Source organism: Orcinus orca, chromosome 9 (genome assembly GCF_937001465.1).
Source record: "Orcinus orca chromosome 9, mOrcOrc1.1, whole genome shotgun sequence".
Lineage (NCBI taxonomy): Eukaryota > Metazoa > Chordata > Mammalia > Artiodactyla > Delphinidae > Orcinus > Orcinus orca.
The window spans coordinates 110,536-133,066 of NC_064567.1; the positions used below are offsets into that span (position 1 = coordinate 110,536).

Sequence of the window (22,531 nt, forward strand, 5' to 3'; positions counted from 1 at the left end):
ACATGTATACACTACCAAACGTAGGGCAGTTAGCTAGTGGGAAGCAGCCGCATAGCACAGGGAGATCAGCTCGGTGCTTTGTGACCGCCTGGAGCGGTGGGATAGGGAGGGTGGGAGGGAGGGAGACGCAAGCGGGAAGAGATATGGGAATATATGTGTATATATAACTGATTCATTTTGTTGTGAAGCTGAAACTAACATACCATTGTAAAGCAATTATACTCCAATAAAGATGTTTAAAAAAAAAAAAAAAAAAAAAAACAAGGCCCAACTATAGGTTGTGTACAAGAAACTCCCTGATGGCACAATGCTTAAGAATCCGCCTGCCAATGATGGGTTCAAGCTCTCGTCCGGGTAGACCCCCCGGGTAGACCTCAGAGCAGCTAAGCCTGTGCGCCACAACTACTGAGCCTGCGCTGTAGAGTCCGTGAGCCACAACGACTGAAGCCCGCGCGCCTAGATCCCATGCTCCGCAACAAGAGAAGCCACTGCAGTGAGAAGCCTGCGCACCGCAACAAAGAGCAGCCCCTGCTTGCCGCAACCAGAGAAAGCCCATGTGCAGCAATGAAGACCCAACGCAGCCAAAAATAAATAAATAAATAAATTTAAAATAAATAAATACATAAAGATACAGCTAGATTAAAAGGAAAAGAAAGGAGAAAGATACATCTTGCTAACACTAATCAAAAGAAAGTTTGAGTAGTTATTTTAATTTCAGACAAAGCAGACTTCAGAGCATGGAAAATTATCAAGAATAAAGAGGGGCATTACATAATCATTAAAGGGTAAATTCTGAAAGAATATATAACAATCCTGAATGTGTATGTGCATAGCAACAAACCACCAAAATACATCAGGCAAAAACTGATAGAACTGCAAGGCGAAGTAGCTGAATCTGCTATTTCTGTTGGACTTCAATACTCCTCAGTGAGTGGTTGGCAGATCAAGCAGGCAGGTAATCAGTAGAGACATAGTTGAACTGAACAACACCATCCATCAACTGGATCTAATTGACATTTATAGAATATGCCATTCAACAACAGCAGAATACACATTCTTCTCCAGGTTACCTGGAACATTCACCAAGATAGATCACATTCTGGGCCATAAAACACACTTTAACAAATTTAAAATCATAGAAATCATACAATGTGTGCTCCCAGACCACAGTGAAATTAAACTAGAAATCAGTAACAAAAAGATAGTTGGAAAACCCCCAAATCTGGAGAGATTAAACAACATACTTCTAAATAACATGTGGATCTAACAGAAGTTTTGTGAGAAATTTAAAAATATTTTGACCTAAATGAACATAAAATCCAACTAATGAAGTTTTCAAGATACAGAGAAAACAGTGCTTAGAGGGAAATTTACAGCATTGAATGCATACATTAGAAAAGAAGAAAGCTCTAAAACCGGTCATCTAAGCCTGCACTTTAGGAAACTGGAAAAAGAAGTGCAAATTAAACCCAAAATAAGCACAAGAAAATAAATATAAAATTTAGAACAAAAATCAAAGAAATGGAATACAGGAAATTGATAGGAAAAAAATCAATGAAACCCCAATGCTTTTTTTTGCAAAGATCAATAAAATTGATAAACTTCTAGGCAAGTTAACTCTGTGAGTTAACTAAGGAGAGAAGACACAAATTACTAATATCAGAAATGAAAGAGGGGCTATCATTATTGATTCCATGGACATTAAAAGGGTAACAAATATTATGAACAACTCTGTGCCCACAAGTTTGATAACTTAGATGAGATTAACCAGTTTCTTGAAAGACACAGTCTACCAAAACTCATATAAAGAGAAATGGATAGGGCTTCCCTGGTGGCACAGCGGTTGAGAGTTCGCCTGCCGATGCAGGAGACACGGGTTCTTGCCCCGGTCCGGGAAGATCCCACATGCCGCGGAGCGGCTGGGCCCATGAGCCATGGCCGCTGAGCCTGTGCATCCAGAGCCTGTGCTCCACAACGGGAGAGGTCACAACAGTGAGAGGCCCACGTATCGCAAAAAAAAAAAAAAAAAAAAAAAAAAAAGAGACAGAAATGGATAATCTGAATAGGTCTATAACTATTAAAGAAATTGAATCAATAATTAACACCCTTCCAATACAAAAGCACCAGGTCCAAATGGATTGATTGGTAAATTCTACCTATCATTTAAGGAAGACAGTATACAAATATTCTACAATCTCTTCCAGAAAATAGAAGTAGAGGAAATATTGCTAACTCATTCTATGAGGCCATCATTACCCTAATAACAAAACTAGACAAAGACATCGTAAGTAAAGAGAATTACAGACTAATATCGCTCATGAACACAAATGCAAAAATATTCAACAAAATATTAGCAAATCAAATTCAACAGTGTATAAAAAGAATTATGCACCACAAACAAATGAGATTTATTCCAGGTATGCAAAGCTGGTTCAACATTTGAAAAGCAATTAATATAACCTTTCACATCAACAGGCCAAAGTAGAAAAATTATATTCTCACATAAAGTAGATGCCGAAAAAGCATTTAACAAACCCAACTCCCATTCATGATGAAAACTCTTAACAAAGTAGGAATTGAGGAGATCTTCCTCAATTTAATAAAGAATATCTAGGAAAAAAATAAAAACCTACAGCTAATATTATACTTAATGGTCAGAAACTAGGTGCTTTCTTGCTAAGATCAGAAAAAAGGTAAGGATGTCCCCTCTCACCACTCTTATTTAATATCATACTGGAAGTCCTAGCTAATGCAACAAGATAAGAAAAGGTATACAGATTAGGAATGAGGAAATAAAACTGTCTTTTTCACAAGTGACATCATTGTCTATGTAGAAATCCCAAAGAACCAACAAGAAGAAAAGATCACTTGAAACCAATAAGTGATTACAGCAAAGTTACAGGAAAGAAGCTTAGTATATAGAAGTCAATTGCTTTCTTATATACCAGTAACAAACAATTGAGACTTGAAATTAAAAACACAAAATACCAGTAACATTAGCACAAAAAATCTTGAACTACTTAGATATAAATCTGTAAATCAAACAAAATATGTACAAGATTATATATAAGGAAAACTACTGAATTCGGATGAATGAAACCAAAGGAGAACTAAATATCAACAAATGGAGTGATATCCTATGTCCCTGGGTAGAAAGACTCAATATTGTCAAAATGTCAGTTCTTCCCCACTTGATCTGTAGATTCACTGCAATCCCAATTTAAATCCCAGCAAATTATTTTGTGGATATGGACAAACCGATTCTAACATGTATATGGAGAAGCAAAAGACCCAGAATAGCCAACACAATACTGAAAGAGAAGAACCAAATCAGAGGACTAATGCCACCAGACTTCACAACTTACGATAAAGCTACAGTAATCAAGACCAGATGATATTGACAAATAATTATCAAATAGATCAGTGGAACAGAATAGAGAACCCAGAAATAGACCCTCACAAACACAGTCAGCTGATCTTTGACAGAGGAGCAAAAGCAATTCATGTTGGTCTTTTCAGCAAATGTTGCTGAAACAACTGGACATCCACGTGCAAAAAAGTGATTCTGGACACAAATCTTATACCTTTCACAAAAATTAACTCAAAATGGATCATAGACCTAAATGTAAAATGCAAAACTATAAACTCCTAGGAGATAACATAGGAGAAAATCTTGGTGACCTTGGGTTTGGTGATGACTTTTTAGATGTAACACCAAAAGCACAATTCAGGAAAGAAAAAATTGGTAAGTGGAACTTTATTAAAATTAAAAACTTCTGCTCTGAGAAAGACACTGTTAAGAAAATGAGAAGATAAGCCACAGACTAGAAGACAATATTTGCAAACCACTTATCTGATAAAAGACTAGAATCCAAAACGTACAAAAAATTCTTAAAACTCAGCAATAAGAAAACAAATGACACAATTTTTAGAAATCAATAAAAGATCTGAATAAACATTTCACCAAATTAGATAGACAGATAGTAAATAAGCATATGAAAAAATGTTCCACCTCATATGTCATCAGGGAAATGCAAATTAAAAGAATGAGACACCACTATACAAACATTAGAATGTCCAAAATCCAGAGCACTGACAACACCAACTGCGGGCGAGGATGTGGGGCAGCCGGAACTCTCATCCACTGCTGGTGGGAACGCAAAGCGGTGCAGCCACTTTTGAAGAGTTTGGCAGGTCCTTACAAAACTAAACGTACTCTTTGGGGCTTCCCTGGTGGCGCAGTGGTTGAGAGTCCGCCTGCCAACGCAGGGGACACGGGTTCGCGCCCCGGTCCGCGAAGATCCCACATGCCGCGGAGCGGCTGGGCCCGTGAGCCATGGCCGCTGAGCCTGCGCGTCCGGAGCCTGTGCTCCGCTACGTGAGAGGCCCGCGTACCGAAAAAAAACCAACTAAACGTACTCTTACCATACGATCCAGCGGTTACCCCCCTTAGGTTTTACCCACCCAAATGAATTGAAAACTTTTGTCCACGTAAAAACATGGTCACAAATGTTTTTAGCAGCTTTATCTTTTTTTTTTTTTTTTTTTTGCAGTATAGTTAATCTACAATGTTGTGTTTGTTTCTGGCGTACAGCACAGGGATTCAGTTATACATACATATGTACATTCTTTTTCATATTCTTTTCCATTATATTGATAGTTTATCACACGATATTTACTATAGTTCCCTGTGCTGTACTGTAGGACTTTGCTGTTTATCTTAGCAGCTTTATTCCCAATTGGAAGAAACCCAGACGTCCTTCAGTAGGGGAGTGGATAAATAGACTGTGGTCCATCCAGATACTAGAATATTATTCAGTGCTAAAAATAAATGAGCTGTGAAGCCTCCAAAAGACATGGAGAAAACTTAATTGTATTTTATTAAGTGTAAGTAGCCAATGGGAAAAGGCGACACGCTGAGTCCAGCTTCATGCCATTGTGGAAAAGGCAAACATGGCGACGGTAACCGCAGACTTTAGTTAATAATAACATTGGCTCATCAGTTTTAACAACGTGCCATGGTAGAGCAAGATGTTAATAAAGGGAAAATGTGTGTGGAAGGGTGAGGGATATGGGAACTCGGTACTTCCCACTCAGTTTTACTGTGAACATGTAATGCTCTAAAAAATAAAGTCTGTTTACAAAACCACAACTTGCCAGATGCGTCTCATACACCACGACCTTGCTTCCTTTCCTCTTGGGAACCCCTGAGGACAGGTCTCTCTCCAGATGTCTCTGAAGGCCTCCGGGCCGCGGGCCTGAGAGTTAATGTAACAGACGTCGGGACAGCTCAGCCAGTTATGTCAGTGTTCAAGCCCAAAGGCCAACACAGTTATGATCAAGTCCCCCACATCCAAGTTGAGGGGCTAGACCGTCAACAGCATATTGCCAGGGGCGTGAGCCCGAGGGTCTGTGAGCTCCATTCGGGACCCACCTCCAGGCTGGTTAGAGAAGGCTCTGGCAGGGGGGATTCTCAACAGCAAGCGTCCACTGGGCTCAGCATCTCCCTTCTCCATAAAGGTGCTGGGCGTACTTTCCCACCCTCAAACCAAGTGGAGGGGCCTCAAGATCCATTTGGGGAGCTCGGCCTGAGTCCTCTGCGGGCGGAAGGGATGGCTCTGACTCTGGCCTGGGAGTCAGAAGGAGAGGCCACAGCTGGCGGGCTGCCCAGCTGCCGCAGCCCGCTTCTCATTTGGCAAAGCAAAGGATATGCTTTTCTTCTCATTAGCCAGATGCCGGCACCGGGGACCATCTGAAAGTCTTCTCCTGAGAGGACTGTCTGGGGAGGGAGGCTGATCCCGACGGAAGGGAAACCTCTGGGGGCAGCAGGCATCCTAAGAGGCGTCCTCCCTCTGCATTGAGGGGCTGCAGGACGCTGGGTCAGGAGAGGCCTGAGGAACTCACAAAAGCAGCCCCAGCTGTACCAGTAAGTAGGGCGTTCTGACGCCTCCCACCCTCCCTTTGACCCTGGAGGACGCCCAGCCTGCGGCAGTGGAGGGGGCAGAGGAGAGATGCCCCACCTCACGCTCACACTGCTGTCCACAGCTCCTAACCGCAGTTTCAGGGCCTGCGGCAGGACTGGGTTGTGGCGAGAGACCTTTCACCTTTAAGGAAGTCAAGAGCTTTGCCATCCCTAGTACTGGGCTTTTTCATGTCTGGAAGAAAGACTGTCACTAGAAAAGGGCCCAGGACCACTGGGATCTTGCAGGGATGCAGCTGTAAGGGAGCTTTGCCCTAATGAATCCGTCTCACTGGACAGGTCGGTTAGAGTTGAAAACAGAAGGGGCTGGAAACCACACAGGGCAGATGAGCAGGTCAAGCGGGTTGCTGACCTGTCCTGAGGCCAGAGCCCAGGCTTAGCCTGTGAGTGCCGAGGTGGGCACAGAGCAGCAGTGGGCCAAGAGGGGCCCATCCCCAAGGCAGCGCTTCACATCTGTATACTTTAAAAAATGTTTGTGAAGCCTTTCCATGGCTGGTATTTGATTTTATCTTCATAATCATCCTGAGAAGGAGGCCAAGCACGTATTAGGAATTCTGCTCCATGGCCTGGGGATCTAATTCAGTCTATGTGACAAGCACGCGTGGGACACCAGCTCAGTGCCACACTGTAGTGCGAGTGCTGGGGCCACCGAGGGGCCAGGATGCCCTGTGCCTATAGGACCCAGGACACAGCCAAAGAAGACACGCTCTAAGTTTTCTTCCAGGAACCCACGAGGCACAAGGCCAGAGTCCAAGCTCAGAAGAGTGCTCCCCCGACCGCCTGCACATCCCCCCAATCACAGCTGTGAGTGGGCAAAGGACTTAAAGCTCCAACTCCCCTGTCTTTTTTAGGGGGAGGAAGAAGTAAATTTTTCATTGAAGTCTGGTCTCCCAGCTTTCAAAAGACACGAAAAGAGGGACACAGGCAAATGCTGTGCTTCTTCATAGGTACAAGTTAAAGATGTACCTGGGGGCTGTGGGCATGTCCCCTCCCTCCAAGCTGACGTGGTCCCAGAATTACTCATCCAGACAGAGCAGAGGGACCTGGCGAACCTCAGAGAGTCATGTGAGGCTTCCGTCCTCTTTTGGACAAAGTATAAAGTACCAGCAAGGCATTTATTTCTGAAGCGATTTCACTCTCCTGATCACGAAGGCCCAAGGCTTCTCTCACTGAATCCATAGGTTTCCAGGCTTCTGACATGTGGGGTCAGCTTCCACCATCAGAGATTTGGTTCTCTCCCCTCAAAGCTCAGCCTGGAAACCCGGGGAAGCCGCAGGTATGGGAGCGGAGAGGGGCGAGGGTGTCCAGGCAGGAGGGTGAGGAGGGCAACTGACAAGTGCCTCACAGGGTCCGCCCCACCTGGGGCCTCAGAACACAGGCAGGCAGGTGCTGGTGTCCAGGGCCGCGTGGTCCAGGTCAGAAGAGGCCGCAGAAGCAGGAGACAGAAGTGGGGTCCTTGGGACCAGAGAGGGGGCAGGGACCCACGCTTCCGCAGACATCAGCACAGCACAGCCAGGGGGCTGCCACACCTTAGGGGGCCAGTGACAGAGGTCCAGAGACAAGACCACCAGTCCCACCACATCAGGCACCCACAGAGGAGCCCTTCTCCCAGAAGCCCTGGGTACACACAGACCACACTCCCTGCAAGGGGAAGTGGAAAAATTCTTGGAAGAATGGCCATTTACCCAAAAGAAACAGAGTAACCTTTAATTGACAAATATAAGTACCACCCATCCTAACATCCATTCCGAACAAGGAAAGAACAGTCAGACTATAAAGAACCTTGTGCTGTGCATTCTCAGCGTTTAAAAGTTTCTACTCTCATACAATCCAGATTTTGCTTTCCACTGAGTGAAGATTGTCTTTCAGGGCCCCAGGCCGCCGGAGTTGACCATCTTTCTTACTCTGATGCGCCCAGCACAATCCTTGTCCCTTGGGCTTCTGTCCAGGTGCTCCATCTGATTGAGATGCTGTCTCCCTCCATTCTGATCTCTCACTCTTAACCATTTTTCAGTCCCATTTAGACATTCACTCCACCAAGCTCCTCCCAGGAAAAATGGACTTCTCCTCCCCTCCCCTCCCCTTCCTCCTCCCCTCCCCTCCCCTTCCTCCTCCCCCTCCCCCTCCCCTCCCCTCCCCCTCCTCCCCTCCCCCTTCCCCTCTCCTCTCCCTTCCCCTCCTCCTCCTCTCCCTCCTCCTCCTCCCCCTTCACCCCTCCTCCTCCCTACCCCCTTCCCTCCTCCCCACCCATTTGCCTGTATCTCGTTCTTACCACACTTTTTCTCGCAATCACACACCCCCATCTGCTGGACTAGAGCACAGTATTTACACACACATAAAGAATCTAGATTCTCACTGCAACCTGACCCTCGAGGTGAGGAGCAGGTATCGCCACTCTCATTTACACAGGCACTTGGCTCAAAGTTCATTGCTTGTCCAGCTTCAAATAGTGAGTAAAAGAAATATTTGTCAAATTGGATCCAGAGTCAATAAGCTTCCAGATCCCGAGCTGCATACCCAGAGTCCAGATCTCAGCCCGAGTCCAAATCCTGTCTCTGCTACTGTTCCCCACCAGACAGAAAGACAGATGATAGGTGATAGATAGAGGATTAATGGCTGATGGATAGAGAGATGACAGACAGACACAGTTATTGATGGATCTATTGGGGCATGAGTGTGGTCAGAGAGAATACAAATGACAAAGCCAGTGAGGTAAAACTTCAATAGCTGAATCTAAATAAAGGGTGAAAAGATGTCCTTTGTCCTAGTCTTACTTTTCTGTTAGTTTGAAATTATTTTCAAATAAAAAGTTAAAACCACAACAAAATTTCCTGTTTTATTTTTCATTTCCAGCGCTTCTCCTTGTGCTGGATAACTACTGGCTTTTACGCCACACTATCCTTCCGGAGGTTCCGAGGCAGGTGTGGGATGAGGCCGGGTCCAAGGCCCCTGCAGCCGGCGCCACCCATGGCCCACCTCTGCAGCAGGGGGAGACACGGGCAGGACTGAAGACCAGCCACCGCGCCAAGTCTGCCCCCACCAAGATGCACTCCACGCGTCTTTTTCTAAGTTTTCGGTTGCCCCAACCAACTCCAGTGGCTTCCAAGGCAGCCCACATGCTCTTCCTGCCACCTTCTTGGGGGTCTTTAGGTTGTTTAACAAGGACACAAGTAAGGGCCGGTCTCTGACCCCAAAGTGGGTCCCTCCCGAGTCGCTCTCCCGTCCACCTCTTCCTCCGAGGTGTGCTGGCCCAGCACGCCCACCTGTGCGCACCCCTCACCCGCTGCTGAACTGTCGGGAGGAGCGAGCCCAGCACGGGGGTTACGAGGGAGGGGCCAGGGGCGCGGGGAGGGGATACCGACGGAGGGGGCGGTAAGGGAGCGGGGCGGGACGTGGGGCGGATACCCGGCGCCGGGACGGAAGGGAGCTCGGGGGCGGGGGGCGCGGGGAGCGCGGGGCGGGGACGGGGTACCGCGGGGGCGGAGCGGCAGCCTCGGGGCACAACCCGGGCAGGGGACTTGTCGGCAGCCGCCGGGCGCCGCGCAAGGACCTCGGGAGGCGGGAGCCGCGTCGCTGCGCACGGGCTGCCCGGCCCAGGTCCGTGCCGCGGAGCCGGGATGAGGGCGCCCGCGCTGCTGCCGCCCGCGCTGCTGACCTGCTGCGGCTGGCTGCTCGCCCCAGTGAGTGCGACCCCAGCCCCCGCCCGCCCTGCCCTGCGCGCCGCCCTCCCCGGAGGGAGCGCCCCCGCGCCCGGCTGCGCTGCGCTCCCGAGACCGGCCGCGGGCTGGGCTGGGGGCGCGGGGAGCGGGGCTGGTCTCGGGGTCCCCACCCGCCCGCCGGGCTCGCGGGAGGGAGCAGGGCCGCCGGGGACGCTCTGGACCGTCCCCGCCGAGCGCGAAGAAGCGAGCTCCCCGGCCGGCCGGGTTGGAGACGGGCTGGGAGGATGCGTTTGCTCTGTCCCCTCCACCGTCCCGGGTTCGCTGGGAATAAGATCCAGTTTCTTGCTCGACGCCCTTCCCAGCGGAGCGGGTCCGGCCGCGTCCTCCCGGAGGCTGTGGCCGGCGAGGACGGTTCTCGGGCCCAGGGACGCCCGAGTCGGGTGGTGGGTAGGGCTTGGTCACCTCCGCAGGCCTCACGTTTCCGAGGGAAATTGCAGTTAGCTTTGTCTTTAACTACTTCCCCTTCCGTCTCCTAGTACTGTTGCTGCTTTTTGTTTTGCTTCAGTGTGTGTCAGGGAGACGCGATGTAGCTACAGAAAGTTGATTTGTTTAATCATTATTTAAGAGCACCGGAAGAAACGATATGCTGAATAGAAATTTGTTAAATGAGTGTATTTGTAGATTATTTGATTCTCAGCAATTCTTCCTTTTATTTGAAGACCCTTGGAAAAAAACCACAAAAACTGTGAACCCTATTTCTTGCTTCCCTCTCTGACAGACTGGAGTCAGTGTTGGCGTGTGTACACATTCGCATTTTCTATCGCGGCCAGATCACTGTCTGTATTGACTCATATCCCCCTTAAGGTTGTGGAGCCAAGGATGGAGCTATTTAGAGAAAGTTGTCATTGCTGAGGATATTTTGGGTTCCAGGAGGGCATGAACCTAGCCCACCCCTCAGGGTTGCCAAACTCCCTTGTCTAGTGTGAAGGCAGACCAAGTCTTTCCTCCCTCAGAGGGATGCTGTGAGGATAAGAACCTCCCTACTAATTTTAGTGCTTTGAAAGAGCTGGTTAAAAGTACCAGGAATTATTACGGTTAATGCTGCTTTAACGTCTAGGATGTCCCCAAATAAGTCATTGCTGTGGATATTCCAAGAATGTCAGATATCATGGTGTCTTTTAATACCTTAACAGAAATCCATTTTTCTTTCTAAGGCAAAATAATTTCCCTAATTCTGAAATTTAAGCTGTTGACTTGTTCAGGTGTGAAAAATACAGCCTGAAACCAGGAGTTTGTACAGTGGTGGCTGCCCAGTGATGAGCCGGGGTGGGGGAGGTGAGGGGGACCCAAGCTTCAGGTCTTTTTAAAAATGAGGGTAAATGTGGCAAAAGTATTCAGCATTAAGTTTCTTCTCTTAATTTTGTTAGGAAATGTTATTCCTGGTTAGAATTCTGTTGACTTATTTCAATAGTAGGATAATTAAACATAGATGGCCATAATATACGCAAGAGTATGGTTTTCTTTAGTAAAAAGTTTGTTCTTACATGAGAGCAGGGGGGCACAGCTCCAGCCTACAGCGTATTTGTGGGCAGTGGGAGGTGGCCAAAAAAAAAAAGAGAAAGTTGGACCTTTGTGAAAATAGAGACCAGAGAATATTATCTTCCAAGACTGAAACAGTATGTGGCTTTGTCTTTTGCGCACGTTGATGGACAATGTTGTTCACCGTTTGTGTCACATCTTTAGTTCCCGCGATGGAGCCTGACGGGAAGTCCCCCACGTCTTGCTCAGTGGAAACCTCAGTGCTGTGACTCTCACCCAGGCCTCTGCCTACTCACCCCTTATCTTTTTGAAAAGCTCCTTCACACCAAATTCTAAAGTTCAGTTTTGAATGTGACCTGCAGCCTCTAAAAATAAAGTTATCCTATTAGGGCTTTCCAGGGAACGCAGAGCCTGGCCTTAGATGAAGCACGCTGGCGTCTGGGGTTGTGTGCAGTCATTGAGAATGGGCTTAGGAGTAAACATGTATTTACTTTGATTAAATCAAGGGCTATGAAGTGGAGGACTCGAATATTGAAAGATTATTGGATTAAAGAGCTCTATTGCCACCAAATTAGTACTAACGACATAAAATGTATTACGTGAGTAAGTTTGTTTTCCTGCCCAGAAAAAAAATTCTATCAGGTTTTATATTTGTTTACTAATTCCTTTACAAAGTAAACAGTGAAGCTTTTTTTCAAATAACCATGCCAAAATATGAACGTGATTGCTTTTAAATGAGTGTTAGTTTGGAAGCAGTTTAGAACTGTGAAGTTTTGAGGGCTTTTATGTAGAAATTTTACTTGACTTCCCCATTATAGTGGAATTTTCAGTTATTTCTGTTTCTTTTAACCTTGAGCAGGTGAACAGCATTCACCCGGAATGCCGATTTCATCTGGAAATACAGGAGGAAGAAACAAGATGTGCAGAGATTCTAAGGGCCCAAACAGAAACATTCAAAGGTAAGGCAGGCCCCTGGCAAGTGGACTGTGCCCGGATGGTGTGCACGAGCTGACGTGCAAGTCGCTTGCACCTCACTCCGAGAACTGGCGTTTAAGGTCACCTGTGTGTTTTAAAAAAAAGTCTGCTTCCACTGTCGTTTAATGAACTGCTGGCAAAACTCATAGCATTGTGAGTAGTGGGCAGCGGGGTGTGTTTGGGGCGGGGGGATCATTCACACAAACCTTTTAAAAGAAAGCCTCACCCTTAACAGTGATAGTTTCCGTGGTCTGAGATAGTAGCAGCAGTTACTGAAGTAATTTAATGGGCGTTGTTACACTTTGCAAAAGCAACTCCATTTTCCATGGAATGAGTATTCATGCGATTTCTTGCATTTAAAATTCTTAAGTTACATCACAGATGATTTTGATCCAGTTAAGAATGGTGGGAATTTATCAGAAATCAAACAGGAAAATGAGACTTTTGCTTTCCTGAAGGACAGACGGGTTATGAGTACAGTGAGCTTGCTGACTTTACTTCTCTACGTCCCAGAAGCAATGCCAGGACAACGTGCACTCACCCTGGGCACCATCTCGTATCTGTAAACTTTGAAGGCTCTGGGATAACATCCAGATCACAAACAATAGCAAAAACCTCTTGTCCTTCCGTTTTCTTTTTCTCTGTTCTGTGTCATCATTTGTTCTCCTCAAGAAAAAAAAAATTAAAATCAAAGTACAGCCATGTGTTCAAAGTCTGGTGTCCTGCGGAGGCCTCAGATGGGAGTCACAGACATGGGCGTGTTCAGACCTGTGCTGCCCAGTAGAAGCAGGGTGCAAGCCTCACGGGTGATCTTGAACTTTCTAGTAGCCACGTTAAAATAAGTGAAAAGAAACGTGATTTTAATTTTTAAAATATATTTTATTTATCCAAATATATCTGAATCATGATCATTTTAACTTGTAATCAATATAAAACATTGATGAGAAATTTTCCTTTTTTTTTTTTTTTTTTTTTTTTTTGCGGTACGCGGGCCTCTCACTGTTGTGGCCTCTCCCATTGCGGAGCACAGGCTCCGGACGCGCAGGCCCAGCGGCCATGGCTTACGGGCCCAGCTGCTCCACGGCATGTGGGATCCTCCCGGACCGGGGCACGAACCCGTGTCCCCTGCCTCGGCAGGCGGACTCTCAACCACTGCGCCACCAGGGAAGCCCAAATTTTACTTTTTTGTACATTAAGTCTTGGAAACTCAGTGTGCATTTTGCACTCACGGTGCATCACAATTCGGACCACACATTTCAGGTATTCATAGGTGACCAGCAGCTCTGGTGTGCCCCTTCCTGTGCCCCTGGAGCCTCCACTCCCTCGGCTGAAAAATGAAGACTCTGGCTGTAGGGTTCCTTCCAGCCTTCAAGACCTGTGATTCTGCAGTGTACACGAGATCCCGAGAGCCATGTGTTCCAAAAGGTCTGCTCGAACTCTGTCCAGAGGAAGGCAAGCAAGGTGGCTCAAACGTGGCCTGAGGATCTACGCTGTACAAGGCCACGTGTGACCACTAGCCAGCTGCTAGGATCCATGAGGCCAGGTCTTGCCAACCAGGGTCTCAGGACAAGACAGTTGTCATGGCCACTGAGGTCTGTTCCCTCAGAGAAATTTAAGAGACTTAGGGGAGCTAAATGCCGAGAGGAGACAGGCTGAAACCCTTGGGAGCACCTAGTCGGTGGCAGGGACCAGGTCCAGTCAGCACAGCACACTGTCCACGAGGCCTCCTGAATGGGGGGGGCACTGTCTGCCACATCCGCAGTGGGTGACCCTTGGCCGCTGTTGGGAGACTCCCGAGGGAGGGGCCTCTGCCCCCTCACGCCATTATCGGGCAGTCTAGTTGTTGGGCTCTGAGGCTGCCCATAAGCGGTGTCCACGCACCGGCATGAATTCGGGGCAGCCGTGAACAGAACCCCTTCTTCACGTGGGGCATCTGCGGGCACTGAGCGGGCTCACAGCTCTGCTTCCTCTTCCCGGGGCTGAGTACCTCCAGTTCCTACAGCTGTCACCGGACACGCTGCCGGGCCCTCGGCCACAGGCTCCGGACACATGCAGACACTCTTGGAGCAGGAAGGGAGGAGAACTTTCCCACTGACAATGGAAGGCATACTGAATTGTAGTCAGTTGATGACTTGATAAATCCTCTGCCCACAGCCCACCTGTCCCTCACGTTCACCTGGGAACTGCTCCCCTCCCCTCGCCCCTCTCATAACTGCTGTTTTGGGGGAAATCTCCCGAAGTACCATCTTAGTGTTTCTTTCTTGTCACTCTTCACTTCCCATACTCACCAAGAACATTTTGTTAACACGACAAAACTGGCACAGCAGGCGGCAGGGAACACGTAACTTTTAAGGAATGGAGTTTGGCCGTGACTTTCCCTTGGAGGAGACGCCCTCGCGCTGGGTCAGGGTTGAGCGGGCATCGGGTGCAGCACCTGCACGTTTGTGTCCACAACTCACCTTGACAGACGTGGCACCTGGGGGAACGGGGCGAGTCCAAGGAGGCTAGTTCTGTCCATTGTGCAGTAGGGTGTGTGGTCCTTGATCAGGTTTCTTTAATAAAAAGACTCTTCATCTCTGGTTGGCTCCGGTAGATGGAGTGTGGCCTTAATTAGCTCAAAACAGTGTCCTTTTAGTTCTGCTCCTTCCAAGGGCTCGGGTCTGTCCCTGTTCCCTGGCCAGCAGTGCCCGAGTGTGAGCCGTGGCGTGTGGCCGGGCAGGGTGGCGTTTGGCCGCGGGGATGTGGGGAATGTCCCTCACCACCTACTTCTTGCTCTGGAGAAATGCAAGCGCCGAATTGCCCAGCTTCCTATTTTCACAGGACGTCAGAAATGCAAATTCTAGGTAAAATGCTCCAGTTCTTAAAGTTTGCAACGAGTGCTTTTTAAAAAGTTCTTCAGGAGCAGGCAGACCTCCTGTGTGGTTGCTGCCTGAGCTGCCAGGTTGCTCTCTGTGTGGCAGCTGGGCCAGGCGGGCCCCAGTTGGGGAGCCCCTCGTGGTGCAAAGATGGGCCGGGACGTTTAAAACACTCAACAGGGCTCCCTCGCAGGCTCTGCTGCCTGGTTCAGCGTTCCTCAGGGTGACCTGTGTGTGACCCACACAGACGTGCTGGACAGTGGACGGCACAGCCTGTGAAGATCTTGGCATCAGCTTGAGCAGAAAGAACGTCTTAGGTAAAGGCCATAAAACATCTCCCCTGTTTGGAGCCATAGGGAAAGGTGTCATTCACTCTTTGCAATGACAAGTATCAGTCCTTGGACATTTTCTTATATTGAAGGCTCTTATTTTAATAATAGCTCGACAGCAAAAATACCTGCCCCTGAGCCCTTTCACCTTTGACCCGTGGCAAGAGCTCGCGGATGGCAGCCGCCCTCGGGAAGGAGGTGACGCCACGGTAGCCGGCCTGGTGCCCTCGGCTTTCTGTAGAAAGGCAACTCGTGTTCTAAATTCCCGTTTTTCTTGTTGCTCTTTGAGATCTGCATGGCTCGAATACCAAGGATATAAATAGTACTGAGTTACCAGAACGAAGATACTATAGATGAAGCGAGCTGGGAGCTGAGTGAAGGCCTTGCAGCTGGATGGGGTGCGGGCGATTCCAGGGCCAACAGTGTGCACCTGCTTCACGAAATTGAAAGTGAGATGAGATATTGAGGGTCTGTAGGAGCTACAAGCAATGGGTGTGAAAGAGCACCAAAGACGCAAGAAAACGAGTTTTCAGTTCTACTGGGATAATTTGTATAAGTCTAACAAGGAATTCTTTTTATTACATGTTGAATCCAAATTCAAACAAACCAACACATAAATCTAGACAAAACCAATTTTAATTCTAAACCCCTTTAAGGGATTCACTTTGTAAAAAAGAAAAGCTTAGGAGGTATTTAGAGCTTTGTGAGCTAATACTGATTCATAGCTAAGACTAACTTAATCCTGCCAATGAGGCAGTCAGGCCACGGATGCCTGAGAATATAGCTCAAGGCAGCTCTTTCCCCGCACGGGGGTGCTGACCGCGGTGGTAAGCAGTGACTCAGCTCTCCAGCTCTGCCCGGTGTTCCTGCCTGTGCGTGGCTCACATGGGAACTTTCCTGTGACTTCACATCATTTTTGCCCAGATCGGGGCGGGGAGGGGGGGCGGTGGTGGTGGTGGTGGAATGTGACCTATATTTCGGAAGGATAAGGAGGTACCCATGTTTCTTGACAGCTCCACAGTCTGGGCCAGGTCCTGAAGGACCCACGGTCCTGGGCCGTGGCTGAGGTGGGTATGACAGTGAACATTAGCTCAAGACCGGGGCCGCGGGAGGTGCTAGACGAAAGAACTTACTTTTCTCTGACGTTTCTCAAACAAAGAATACTGGACTAACTTTGATCCACTTGTCAAGGAGCTGTGGCGGGCATGGATACTGCCCCCTTCAGGCTAACAAGTCACCCTGCCACGGTTTCCCGGATGCCTGCAGAAGGCACGGGCCCTGTCAGACAGCAGCATCAGAGGGAACCTGCTCCTGGCAGCACGGGCAGTGTGGGCGCCACGTTCCCACTCCTGTGGGTTCCCTTTTCCCCAGGCCCCTCAGGACCTGTGTGGAGAGGCCCACGGTGCGTGTTTGTCCTGGCTGAGGAGCCTGAACTTGGGAGACCCCAGTGTCACAAGGAGGCTGCTGGTGTCCTGCCCAAACTCCGCTCCAGAGAAAGATGCATTCTTGGTTATTGAGGTCAGCCTGAGGGCCGCACTCTCTGTCTGCCAAGGCTGTTGCTCTACAGACGTCCTCAAAAAGAGTCCGGAGCAAAGCTGCCAGTGCCTTTTCCCAAGACACGCCCATGCAGTGGGCGTGCTCCAGCTCCAGCTCCAGCTCCAGCTCCCAGCTCCAGGAGGGCGACTCTCAGGAGGCGTGGACGTCCTGCTTCTCTTCTCCAGGGCGTGCTGTGGCCTCTGGGCCATAACTCCCCACTCTGTGCTGTTGGTCCCTCTACGACGTTGTCCACTGTCCTTGCAGCCACAAGATCCTGCACAGCACTTGGCGTTTAAAAAGGTGTCAAATAAGCTTTTGCTGAACAAATTAATGAAAAACTTCATATTAAAAATTGTGATATATGCACATAGAAAAAATGCCATACATACACAGCATGTGTGTCCCTCCCTCTTAGAATTCACGTGTGCACAGTGCACGTGTATCCCTCCCCATTTCACTGTGCAGATGGAAGCCAGCTCTGGTCTGTACTTTGTTTTTCTTTTTTTTTTTTTTTAACTTTAGCAATGTATTTGGCAACCGTTCTGAATTGGTTTATACTTTCCTTTTAAGAGCTATGTAGTATTCTAACAGATTTCCTTAGTCTGTCCCAGGCTCCTGGACTTTTAGGTAGCTTACAAGCAATACTCTAGTGACTGCATTTCTTCATGACAGTAAAATATTTCACCAGCAATTGAGGGTTGACTTCAAGCCACTATGCATGAAATCAGAACGTCCTTCTCATATGACTAAATAACATCATTTTAAGAGACTTGCTTATTTCTGTGATGGTTGTGTCACACAGAATATAATTAATTACATCCCACTTTTCATCTCGTCTTTCCTTCCTGCATCTCTTTGTCACAGAGGAAACTAGGCAGCTTCATGAGCGTGTTCTCTTCAGAAAGTCCCGTGGCGGAGTGACCCTTGTCTGCAACTCTTCTCTGACCCCCCGCCCCGGCCCCGCACCGAGGCAGCGCTGCCTCTGGCCCAAGGGCAGGTGGTGGTTGCCCCTCTCCCTGACGAGCGTCTGTTCCTGGTCCTTAGCTGACCTGCGAGTGGGACTTGTGAGCAGACTTCCCTCCATCTTACCTCCTTACATCCATGTGGGTCAGAGGGCGCCTGCTGCCTTTCTGAGGTCAGCGTGATGTGAGGCCCATCATTCCCTTTCAGTTTTCTCTCTGATGTAGTACGTTCTTGTTCTCGTCCAAATAGCTCTTTGAGCTGATAAGGCAAACAGCCTGATCTGTTTTTTTCCTTAGGGTGGGTCTTTTTGTATGCAATTTCTTCTAACTTCTAAACTCAATAAGGTCAGCTACCAGCCTTGGATATTTAAAAAATAATTACGTATTGGTTTGATTTTCTGAAAGTAATGGCTTTAACTTTACTTTTTATAGGAAACAAATCTCGCTGAAAAAAATTCTACTCTGAGTTAAACTTTTATGCTTAAACTCATGAAAGGAATCATGCGTGAGAAGTCAATTACTAGCAGGTAGAGCATCAGCACACCTGGAAGCCACAGGTGAGGAGGCTGTAACCCGTGCTCTGCTGGGTCACAGGAAGGAGCTTTGTGCCACTCGGCATTGCTGCTGTTGGGGACCAAGCTACTTCTCCCGCGCATCTTTCTAAGGTGCTGGTGACCCCAAGACACAGCTCAGCCAGCTGCTCGCAGCCGCCTCCCCCGCGAGCACCTCTCCGCCTTCCATGCCCCCACTTAGTGTCACGCAGGCCGCGTCCTGAAAAGGTCCCGTCACTCTTCCCGCCGGTGGGGCTGGTTCTGAGGCTGCGGCCCCCCCTCCAGAGGAGCCTGCAGTGCAGGTTCAGGCTGTTGAGTGGTTTCCTGCGGTCCACCGTCTCGCATCCTGTGATGTGAAAGCGCAGGGTCCCTTTCTGGGGTGGGAGAGCCTGCAGGAGGCTCCTCGGCACACTGCACTTCAGTCACAAGCGGCCAGTGAAGCCGCTGTCCCTGCTGCAGCCCCCGCCGTCTGGCGCTGGCTCATGGGCGCATGGCCGGTGCTGCCACGATGGGGGCAGAGTTACACGTGTCAGCCACGCGCCCCCCCAGGTTCCCGGGGCTTCAGTTGTGCATGTTTTGGTCGCTTGGGCCAGTCGCAGCCCTTCCCGGGCACCCATTCACTAGCGAGTTTTTGTAGAGTTTTCTGGGTCAAGCATCCATTCCAGTGGTTGTCTCTGAGCCCTCGTAGCTGGGCCTGTTCTTGGGGGGTCGCCTTGGATCATGGAGTGGACTGTCATTGCTGGAGCCTTGGCTGGCTCTGTCGTTCACTGATTTTTCCAGCATGTTCTTATTGAGCAGATACCAGGCTAGAAGGGTGATGAGAAATTGGGCAGGACACGTCATCCCCTCTGGGAACTCCAAATCAGGCCCCCGATGGCAACGCACAGGGCGGGGAGCAGGGATAACGGGGCTTCGCGTCAAAGGACTGAAGGGTTTCTGGGGGGAAATCGGAGAATCTGAACATGGAATAACGTCAGTCTACTCTGAACGAGAAACTGACAGTGACAGAAAAATGGCTAAGGGCTTATTTTATCTTTACTCGGAGATTACGGCAGAAAAAAGGTGAGTGGGGAAACTACCAAGAAGAATGGAAGCTTTTTGACCATAAGCTAATTGGTGATCGGTACTTTGGTAATTGACTATATAAACTTGCTGTGTGTTCGGGGACGGTGGTCTCGGCTTCCATGGTGCCCTGTGCTCGGCCCTGGAGCAGCCCTGTCCCACCTGCAGCTGATCACCACCATGCAGCCCCAGCCGCCTCCTTGGCCTCTGCACTGGGTGTGGCCCTCCTCATGATGATGAGCGCACCCCCTTGTACTCCAGGGTAGGGGCCCATCTTGGTTCCTCAGCCTCTTGGCACCAAGGCATCTGCCAGGGACCCTCCTGTCCGGCGTCTGTTGACCCAGGAGCAGGCATACGGACCTTCCCGGTGCCCAGGACGGAGGGAAGGCTGCGAGTGTCCACTCTCAGGACAAGGACGGGAGATGTCCACAGAGCAGGCGTTGGGGGGTCCCAATCTTGATGCTGGAAGGTGGTCGTCAGCCCATCAAGGTGAGGAAATGGGAGTGGACTTTCCAGTCTCTCATCCAAGCTGGTGGCAGAGCCCAGCTCCCTGGACCCTAAGGCAAGCACTCTTTTCACAAAGCCATACTTGGCATCTCAGAAAGAGAGGCATGCTTTAGATGAAGGCCTTCCTCTCCAAAGCCTGCTTCAAAGGTGGAGGTGACGCAGGCATGCTCCACGGCAGAGGACGGGAGGCTGGCGGAGCAGAGGCCAGGCCGCAGGGAGAGGGTGGCTGAGAAGGTGCCGCGGCCACATGGTGGTGGGGGCAGCCGCCCCAGGAGCGCAGGAGAAAGGAAAGCACACAGGAGGAGCTGGGGCCCGGGGAGGGCGCCTTCGGGGCTGTGGTGAGCAGCGGCTGCTTCTGGGGAGCCTAAGCAGAGGCAGAAGGAAGGGCTGGGAGGGAGGCTGGAGCCTGCTCACCAGTGGGACCATCTGGGACAGCAGGTCCTGGAGGCAGGGGGAGTGGCCAAGGGCGGACCTGAGGGGCTCGGCCCAGAAGGAGGGGGAGAGAGGGGACTGAGCGCCCGGCACAGCTCCCGGGGTGGACGGGGCTGGAGGGGCCAGCAGGATGGGACCCAGGGCACTGAGCTGTGGACGTGCCAGGGGCCCCTGGCCCCCAGCCCTCGCACACAGCCTGGGAGGATGGTCCCGCACGAGGCCGGTCTCGGCCAGGAGCTGTAGACGCCACAGCCAGGCGTCCTGCCCTGGGGGGCACGCGCAGCTGTGCGGCTGCTGTACTGTATGAGGACGATCTGTCTTGGCGCTGGTAGATGGATGTCCCGGCTCGATCCCAAGACATCGCCCAAGTCCTGCTCATAAATCCACGCAAGATTACCCTGGGAATAACATGGCAGGACTCCCCACGCATCCAGTCCCAGCCTGTCAGCTGAGTCCAGACGTCCCCTCGCGGACGCCGCTCGGCTCTGCTAGCCTGGGAGCTCATGTGACACCACCAGCAATGCCCCAGGTGGTCACAGACATTGGAGGGAAGGTTGTTGAGAACGTGTACAAAAGACACCAGCAGACATCTCGACGGTGAAAGGCACAGCATCTGCACAAATTTACCTCCCCAGCAGTTTTCCTAAACTGACCCTGTAGCAGGACCTCACCGGGACTCCCGAGGGCCCCCGTTGTACGGATGTCGGAAGAGAGGCGTGAAGGTGCTGGGCCCGTCTCGGAGGGATCTGCAGTCAGTCCTCGGGCAGCCGTGCTGGCCGGGACGCCGACCGCAGGCACTAGGTTCACCCAGTTTGGAGGACATTTTGATGTTTGGGGTTTACTGGATTCAGCGTATTCTTTAGACAGGTTCAAACTGGATCTCCGGATGTTCCTTTGAAAAACTCTTTTGTTCAGTTAACAGCTTTGGTTAGTTCTGGGTTTTGAGTCTTGGTTTAACGTTAGTTCAAGTCCCAAAATACGACTCCAACTAATGGAATCCGTCTGAACTGAAGTTAAACTTCGCTACTTCCACATTCAAAGCTCCAAAGTGATTTGATCGAGGTGCCATCTGGTGGCACTGCCCCCCCAGATGGTCTTTCCCAGGCCTTGGTTCATAGGTCGCCTCTAGCCCACCAAGGGTGGGATCATTGTAGCACCCTAGTTAGGATATTGGGGTGTCCAGGAGTTGTCTGAAGGATGAGTTCCCGGTAAAATACTCCTCGCAGCCCTCTAAGGCACTTGGAGTCGGAGCTCTGTCGTGGCACCTGGGTTTGCCCCTGTGTAAAATCCAGGCTCTCATGCAGGGGGCCTAGGGAGCAGCATGGCCCTGGGCCTCGGTCCACACCCGAAGGCTTGACCTGCTGTGTGGACTCAGTTACAAGCAGGGGGATGTTGAAGAGCCAGCCCGCCTTGGTGCCCTGGTCGGCTTGTGAACTTGCAGTGTTCCTGCTGCAGGAAGACCTGGTGAGGCCCTCCTGGCCCAGGGCCTCCATCAGGTACCTCGGGCAGCCTCAGACCAGTGGGCGCTCGGGGAACATTTGTTGGAGAGACGAATGCTCGTCACTGCAAGTTTTAAGAGAGCATGGCTGCAGCTGGTCCAAACACTGTGCCGAGTCATGAGGAAAGGACAGTCTGCTGTTTGGAAGATGAATTGTTCCATCTCTGTCTGCACGGGCAGGGGTTTGTTATCAAACGCCCTGAGCTTGTTCTGTAAGTTGCTTTTGAGTCCTGATTGCAGCAGCTCCCCTCCCAGCATGTGGCCGGATTTCACCTGCACTGACTGTCTCTGAGAAGCGCGCAGACCAGACATAGGCTGTGATTAGTTCTGGTGGGTTGTCACTCGGGGCGTTTCCCCTCAAAAGGCTCCTTTCCACTCTCTTCTGCCACTAGCAAGTACTGTCATCATGCCTGACTGCAGCATTACTAGAAAGGCGTTTGGCTCGGTACCCAGCATGGATGTAGCTCTCCTTATCTCACCACATGTATTTTAGGAATAAATGATGTAGATATGCATCCTTAGAGCAACAGAAAGAGAGACTCCTCCATTTGGTGGAGTTTGATCATCACTGTTAGTGGAGAGATTAGCTGGACTCTGTAGGACGCAGAGAAACAGGATATTTGTAATTGGACCCCTGAACAGGAAG

At 49.8% G+C, this 22,531-nt stretch overlaps 1 protein-coding gene across 5 annotated transcripts in view; it reads left to right on the top strand.

Moving 5' to 3' along the window:
• The first annotated feature begins 9,462 nt into the window (after positions 1–9,462).
• Positions 9,463–22,531, top strand: part of VIPR2 (vasoactive intestinal peptide receptor 2) — a 66,061-nt gene continuing 52,992 nt past the window's right edge. For 2 of the 5 annotated variants that reach the window (XM_049715183.1, XM_033408356.2), the window contains exons 1-2: positions 9,464–9,660; positions 12,038–12,137. In XM_049715183.1, the coding sequence (XP_049571140.1) occupies positions 9,598–9,660; positions 12,038–12,137 (163 nt within the window). In that variant the 5' untranslated portion in view covers positions 9,464–9,597. Of the gene's footprint in view, positions 9,661–12,037; positions 12,138–22,531 lie in introns of those variants that run through there. The other 3 variants (XM_033408354.2, XM_004281237.4, XM_033408357.2) reach the window with 3 other exon arrangements.